We start from the raw sequence: 8,316 nt of genomic DNA, 5'->3' as shown, positions 1-8,316 counted from the left end.
CATTCTGTTTTCCAATCCTACAGGTATCAGCTGTTTGTTTACTAACTTATTCGTTTCCCTTTTGAAGCTACTAGTGTGTCCTTTTTACTACTCCCATTTTATATAAAAACTTAATGATTGCATGTCTGATTTTTAAACAATTGAGCCAATATTGATGCATTACTATTAACCAAAGCCCACAGTTTACATCAAGATTCACCTTCTCTGTTACAGTTCTGTGGTTCTGATAAGTACAGATCCATCCAAAAGTAGAACTTTCCTATGGAACCTTTCCTCAGCTGAAATGGCATAAAACAAAGAAGCAATTACCATTAATTCATATGAAAAATTGTTTTAGCATGTCCAGTCCCCCAAAATAATCTCTGTTAAGGTTTTCTGGCACCTTCAGACATGTCTTGCTAACAGATGCACAAAATTAATCCGGATAAAGCACAGATGCTCAGAGACACGGTTCAGAACTCTGGGGGGTTGATGCTGTGATGTTGAGTGTGGGTCCCCAGGAAGGCTGGCCTCCTCTCGCTGCCTCTGTAATGGCTCAATGCAAAACACACACTGAACGCTTGTTTTGCTTTTTTTGTAAAAGTGAAAATACTCTTCAGAGTTCTTTCAAGTGGTGACAACAGGTACTGATGTAGGTCTTTCCGAAGAGCTAAGGGGCATAACGTGAACTTTCAAAAAGTGGGGGATACCTGTACATAATGTCGTATACCCTCCATCACAGTATCATACAGATCAGTTTCACTACTCTACAATTCCCTGTGCTCCACCCATTCAACTCTCCCTCTCTCTTCCTACACTCCTGGCTACACTCATATTTATGCTATTTCTAATTTGTATAGTTTTGCCTTTTCCAGAATGTCATATAGTTGGAATCATATACAGATGTAACCTTCTCTGGATGGCTTCTTTCACTCAAAACTGCATTAAGGCTCTTCCATGTCTTTTCATAGCTTGATAGCTCTCTTTTTTTTTAATTTTTTTTAAATTTTTTTTAATGTTTGTTTGCTTTTGAGACAGAGAGAGACAGAGTGTGAGCAGGGGAGGGGCAGAGAGAAAGAGGGAGACAGAATCTGAAGCAGGCTCCAGGCTCCACGCTGTCAGCACAGAGCCCGATGCGGGGCTCAAGATCACAAGCTGTGAGATCATGACCTGAGTCAAAGTCAGACTCCTAGCCGACCGAGCCACCCAGGCCCCCCCAGATGGTATTTTTAATACCTGTGGTAGGTCTGTCAATTCTCAATGTGAGGACCCTAGCTGATGGCTCTAAAATTGCCATCCTCCCTAGGAAGGGGTTTAGTTGTTTTATGTTAGTGCTCCAAGATAGAGAGGCCTATGTAAAGCATACAATCCAAAGCACAAACTTTCGTAACTTGTTCCTTTCTGTGTAAAACCCAGTAATCAGGAAGTGTATTTTCATCAGCTTCCTTCCTTAATTTTCCTTCCTTTGACCCCCTTCCACTGGGTCATGGATTTTAAGACAATCTGAAGTTCTTCACAAGTCTCATCATTATAGTCCAATTACCCAGTTCTAGAACCAGCTGTGATTTCTGAGTATGTACCAGATATTTTCAAGCCCATTGTCCACAGCCATTGGTTCCAACTATTTTGGCTCATATTCCTACAAGTTGCCATAATCTTAGGTACAGATACTCAGACCCTTGATGAATAGAGTCTTCAAATGGACCTTCCCACTCCTCATATTAAACATGACTCTCCAACCAACGACTCAGGTGTTTTAGGTATATGTCTCTGTTCTGTTAACTCCATATAAGTTCACATCAGTCCTCCCAGCATGCCTGGCAGGGCAGAACATATCCTGCAGTTGCAGAGGCCCCTGCTTCCCCCAAACGGAGTCAGTGCTGAGCAAAGGTGATTATGTAGCATCAAGACATTGAAGGGAAGCTTGTCTAGCCGCTGAGCGATGTGTGCCCAAAGATGATCCGTGAGACACAACATGACCTCTGCCGACTCAGTAGCTAACTCTCATTTCATTCTAAAACTGGGTCATACGGATCTTGTGCAATTGGCACATGCCAAGGTGCTTTGCTCTGTCCAGGAACTATTTATTTTCCCACTTTTAAGCGGTTGGAAACTAAAGTGTGTCTTTTTGCTTTCTACACTGACTACTTAATTGAATGGAACAATAACAAGGAGAGAAATATATAAACACAAGTCTGAAATAAAAATTTTAAGTACAGGGGCACCTGGGTGGCTCAGTTCGTTAAGCATCTGACTTCGGCTCAGGTCATGATTTTGGAGTTCGTGGGTTCAAGCCCCGTCTCTGGCTCTGTGCTGACAGCTCAGAGCCTGGAGCCTGCTTCGGAGTCTGTGTCTCCCTCTCTCTCTCTGCCCCTCCCCTGCTCATGCTCTGTCTCTCTCTGTCTCAAAAATAAATAGAAATAACATTTAAAAATTAAAAATAAAATTTAAGTACATAGACTTAGGTTTATATCTAAAAATATTAGGAAATACTTGCTTCCTTGGTGTAAGATTACTCTGATGCATTAATCTGCTGAGTATTAGCTAACACTTTCCTCCTTAGGTACCTAAGAGATTTTAATAATATTAAACCAATTATTTTCTCTTTATCTCTGCACAGATACCTTTTTCCTTTCTTTCTTCCCTTCTTTTGAAAATTGAACTATATTACTTAGAAGGGAACCTATTTATGTTATATATATATATATATATATATATATATATATATATATATATTTTTTTTTTTTTTTTTTTTTTTTTTAAATAAGAATCAATCAGGGGCACCTGGGTGGCTCAGTCGGTTAAGCGTCCAACTTCGGCTCAGGTCATGATCTCACAGTCTGTGAGTTTGAGCCCCTTGTCGGGCTCTGTGCTGACAGCTCAGAGCCCGGAGCCTGTTTCAGATTCTGTGTCTCCCTCTTTCTCCCTCCTCCCCCACTCATGCTCTGTCTGTCTTTTCTCAAAAATAAATATATGTTAAAAAATTAAAAAAAAAATAAATCAAAATCAATCATAAGCCTAAAGTTTCATCTGCTCAGATTATTCCCCTATTTAGATTTAAAAGTGAAGGATTTGGAGCCAAATCCACTCCCACATATGGAGTCTACATATAAAATATAACAAGTGAGGATTCCAATTTAAGGTAGATGTGATGGATGCCTGACTGGCTCAGTTGGTGGAACATTCAACTCTTGATTTGGGGTTGTAAGTTCAAGCCCATGTTAAGTATAGAAATTACTTTAAAACATTTTTAAATATTTAAAAAATAAATAAAGTAGATGTGGGGAAAATTGAATCCATAGTCATATTCCATTTTATGTGCTCTTTATACTTGCAGTGTCCAATAAAGCAGCCACTGCATTGTCCAAAGCAACCTTCTTTTAACATTTAAATATAAATTAACTACAATTAACCAGATCAAAAATGTACTTGCCCAGTTATATTATTTACATTTCAAGGGCTCAATAGCCACATGGAGCTATTGTTATATGTTCGTCTATATTATTCTATATTAGAAAACGTCTCCATCCTTTTAGAAAAATTCTACTGCACAATTCTGGTCCATCTAGTTATCACAACATCCTTGTGAGTTGGGCACTTTCCCCATTTTGAAGATTAATTGAGTCTCAGAATTAAAGAAGCTTCAAGGTATCCCCTTTGAAACCAGAAGACCTAGGATTTGAATCCAGCTCTGTTTCAATGCAAAGAAAATACTTGAATATCCATTTGGGGCACAATAACTAGTTTTATCCTTTCTTGAATATGATCATACTTATGGCATGAACATACTGTCTTGTTTTACATAAATTGACAGTTGGTAGAAAATTTATGGAATGTTTCAGATGGAGTCTCCCACCTCTAGCCCTAAGAACAGTTGACTTCCAAAACATAGCCTAAAATGGGACTTGTTTCTGCATTTATGTTTAAAATGTATTTTAAAATCAAGAATCATAGACCCTGGGCTAAATCTCTAATTCTAATAAAATTCATTTTTTGGTATTGAATTTTGTGTGTTAGTTATTGTTGCTGTTTTGTTTTTTTAAAGACCTGAGCACCTCAATATATTTTCAGAGAAAAGAGTCTGAGCATTCTGCTACGAATCTGCTGGGTCTTGACACTGTAGATTATGGGGTTCATCAAAGGTGGAAAAAGGATGTAGATGTTGCCCATAAGTACATGGACCCCAGGGGAGAGATGCTTGCCAAAACGGTGCATCATTGTGAGGCTAATGATAGGGATGTAGAACACGAGAACAGCACAAATGTGGGAGACACAAGTCTGAAATGATTTATGCCGCTCCTCCTGAGAGGCAATTACCAGCACTGACCTAAGAATCAGGAAATAGGAGTAAAGGATCAGAATAGCATCCAACAATAGTGTGAAAATGACCAGCATCAGGGCATAGTAGCTATTGAATCTTATGTCTGAGCAAGCGAGGCGGAGAAGATCCTGGTGTAGGCAGAATGAGTGAGAGAGGATGTGGGAATGGCAGTAATGGAAAAATTTCAGATTGATGATGGGGGGTGTAATAAAGAAGAAACTCCTACCTACTATGGCGAGCCCAATTTTGAAAATCCTGGAATTAGTCAGAATGGAGGAATAACGCAGTGGATTACAAATAGCAACATACCTATCAAAGGCCATCGTAAGGAGAACAGAGGACTCCATGAAGGAAAGACCATGGATAAAATAGGACTGGGCAATGCAGGAATTCAGGCTGATTTCTCGAATGAACCCCCACAGGATCCCCAGCACTGTGTGGAATGTGGACAGCCCCATGCACAGGTCAGTGAGGGCCAGCATGGCCAGTAAGTAGAACATGGGCTGGTGCAGGCTGGGCTCTGTCTGGATCACATGTAGCACCATGCAATTGCCCGAAAGCACCATGGCATAGATGGTCAAAAAGGGAATGGAGATCCAGGGATACTGCTGCTCCAGGCCAGAAAATCCAGTGAGAAGAAAGGAGGAAGAATTCATGATAAGGCTTACCAAACCGGTAATTCTGGAATTGAGATACTTCTTCTGAGCAGAAAGGAAGTATTTTTCAAAAGAAATCCTCCAATTTTAGATGAGTAAGGTGAAATTTCTAAGTAAATGAAAATATACTTAAAGTTAATTAAGTTTACAAAGTATTAGATGAGTAACTCTCTTCTTTAGCCATGTATTATCTGCTACCTGGAAGAGAATAGTGTTCTCCTGATGTCATTTAAGAGCCATTATTCATCCACTGGCAAGATGCATAGATGTCCTTAGAAGCCACAAGCAAAAGCGAATAGACTAGAGGAAGCTAATTTTCAGAAAAGATATGTTACCTGGAATATTTTCCCAGAGGTTCTGGTAAAAGGTGTACCTGTAAAATTGAGAGCTGAGGTTTTTAAAGGAATTATTAGTTTCTTCCCTCTAATTCATTAAGCATTGAAAATAAAGAGTAAGAATTGGCAGGGCAACTGGGTCGTTCAGTCAGTTGAGTGTCCAACTTCAGCTCAGGTCATGATCTTGCCGTTGGCGAGTTCAAGCCCTGTGTTGGTGAGTTCAAGCCCTGTGTTGGGCTCTGTGCTGACAGCTCAGAGCCTGGAGCCTGCTTCAGATTCTGTGTCTCCCTCTCTCTCTGCCCCTCGCCCACTCATGCTCTGTCTCTCTTTGTCTCAAAAATAAATATAAACGTTAAAAAAATATTTTTAAAGAGTAAGATTTAGCTTTTAAGTATCCAAAATCTGTTTAAATAGTCACTGTGTACCCATAGTTTTCCATTTTCTGCTGCTCTCCAAGTATATTTTTCCTCCAAATAGTACTTAGGGAAAGACGCTCCTGTTTTATTCCACTTCAGATAACATAGCCAAGAAGTACTTTTTGTTCTCCTGTGGTGATAAGTAGAGAGTAATATTTATGCAAGAGGCCTTTGGTGAGTGATTTCCCAGTAGAATTCTCACCCCCTGAGATGTTCAACTTATCTGTGCCCTTGTGATATGGAGACTTAGGTTGAAGACAGTCTCAGACACCAGCCCACTTAGTCATTTATTGAATCAGTAGGTTAAGTATTCATTTAATATACATTTATTGAACATATGAGCAGGGTTTTTTTTTTCTCTTCCCGAGAACCTACCATTCTAAAGATTCGAAAGAGGGCCAATGTCAGTTAAGTCCGGAATTTTAAAAAGCCTCATTACAACAGAATTGACTTGCTTCTTCCTCACATTGAGTTCTGCCCCTGGGAGTCATGATAAAAGGTTTAAGCCTCTTATAATGTAGGCAGATGTTTAAAAGTCCATACTGGCTTTTGTGTTTGATTTAATTGTTCCAACATGTTAAATTAGCCTCAGATTCTGACTTCATCTTGTGACCTATTTCCCATCTTTGTCATACTAGCCCACCAGGCAGCTCCTCAGGCTAACCTTCTTCTGAATGCACCCTGTTTCCCTGAGACCTTTTCTAGAATCCTGTCTATTGTTATTGCTTGCCCTGAACCCCTCTCCGCATTAGATAACTTAGCCTGCTATTTTTAATTGTCTCCTTTGTTGAATGATTGGAGTGTTTGCTCTTGGAAGACAAATCTGTTAGTCTCAGCCTCAAGCACTTACCTTCTTTTATTTCTCAAACGCCATTTTTATTCTTTCATGAGATTTTCTTCCAAATATTCTTTCTGCCTAAGATGCTCTTTTCACAGAGATGGTCTTTCCCATCTTCTCCCCAACCTCTCCTCCACTTTTAAAACCAGCCTGTCCCTTTCATCTTCAATTCAACTATTACTTCTCAGGAAGCCCCTTAACTAAGACAGATTTTCCCTGCATATCTATTATTTGGGTAACCATATTTATCTTTATATAACTTATTGAATTTACAATTTGATATTCATTAGCCTACATAAGAGGCTAAGGTCTCTACTAAGTTCCCTGAGAGGGGGCATAGTGTTAATTTTTATTCACCATTGTAGCCTGAAATTTACGCCTCAAAGTTCTCACCTCTCCTGTGAGCTCATACTCATGGATACTGCTGCTTACTTTGATATCTTCATCTGGATATTTCATCTCAAAACTCAAGTTATAACAAAAAATATTTGGTTTTCCTCATAAAATGCCTTCACCAATCACAATATTGCTTAAGAAAACTCTCAAGAATCTTTCTCAATTCTTCCCTTTCCTTCTCTTTCCTGGATATCAAATCCTTCATCTATTTCTATAGTTTCCACCCTAAAACATACCCAGAATGTGTCCACTTCTTACCTATACATTACACACTGTCACTGTACTGGTAACATCATCAACTATTCCTTGGCTATTGTAATTGGCTAATTTACCAGCTAGATTTATTGTTTTTCACTTGTCCCCTAAAGTTGTATTCTCCCCAAAGAAACCAGATTGCTTTTCTGCAAACATCTACTGGATCACATGAGCTTATGTTAAACAAAACAAAACAAAGCAAAACAAAACAAATGCCACTGATGGATTTTCATTGCTCTTAAAATAAAAAATAATTTATTTCTCATAGTCAGAAAACTTTAAATGATCTGACCCTCACAAACCTCTCCATCTACATCATAGACCACTGTTATTTTAGCTCCCTAATATCCAGGAATCTTTAATTCCTCAAAACAAATTAAGAGTATTCATGTCTCAGAGTCTTTGTTCTTAATCTTCTCTCTGCTTAGAATGATCTGTTTCAAGTATTTGCACAAAACCTCTTTTCTTCATTCAGGATTCTCCCGCTCCAGATGACATAGCCAACAATTACTTTTTCTTCTTTGGTAAAGTTCATCGTGGCTTCCTCAGAGGGATTTTTGTAACCCACCAACATTTCTTCTTTCTCTCAAATAAGTTACTCTTGGCACAATACCCTGCTTTGTGTTTATACCACTTATCGTATGCTGATTTTCCATTAGATCTATTGGAAGTTCTTGAAGACCAGGAGCCATGTCTGGTTTCTGCTCTGAAATGCAAAATGAGGTTTAGCACCAAGTGGGCATTTAGCAAATAATTATTGAATTATTTGAATTAATTTATGAGTTAAGAGCTGCACAATTACAAAGGTTTGAAAACAAGTTAGGGTTGCCTGGGTGGATCAGTCAGCTAAGCATCCAATTCTTGATTTCAACTCAGGTCATGATCTCACAGTTTATGGGTTCAAGCTACATAGCCTGCTTGGGATTTCTCTCTCTCCCTCTCTCTCTATCCCTCCCTTGCTTGCATGCCTTCTCTCAAATAAATAAACACCAACATCAAAAAAAAAAAAGAAAGAAAAACAAGCTAAATTCAAATACATTGTAAAAAATGTTGTGAAATCTAAACACTCATATCTTGAAGTACACATCTGGCCCTTGCTGGCCATGTGCTACAAAATATG

General features: G+C 38.9%; 1 protein-coding gene across 1 annotated transcript; it reads right to left on the bottom strand.

The window, feature by feature from the left end:
* Positions 1-4,035: 4,035 nt before the first annotated feature.
* LOC106966030 (olfactory receptor 51V1) lies at positions 4,036-7,004 on the bottom strand. Its single transcript, XM_015062113.2, has 2 exons — positions 6,939-7,004; positions 4,036-5,001 (listed from the first exon to the last, which is right to left on the bottom strand). The coding sequence occupies exons 1-2, from the start codon at positions 7,002-7,004 to the stop codon at positions 4,036-4,038; spliced, it is 1,032 nt and encodes a 343-aa protein (XP_014917599.2).
* Between the last annotated feature and the right edge of the window lie 1,312 nt (positions 7,005-8,316).

Source organism: Acinonyx jubatus, chromosome D1, assembly GCF_027475565.1.
Source record: "Acinonyx jubatus isolate Ajub_Pintada_27869175 chromosome D1, VMU_Ajub_asm_v1.0, whole genome shotgun sequence".
Classification (NCBI taxonomy): domain Eukaryota; kingdom Metazoa; phylum Chordata; class Mammalia; order Carnivora; family Felidae; genus Acinonyx; species Acinonyx jubatus.
The sequence above is the reverse complement of the archived record's forward strand: the minus strand, read 5'-3'. Positions and strand labels throughout refer to the sequence as shown.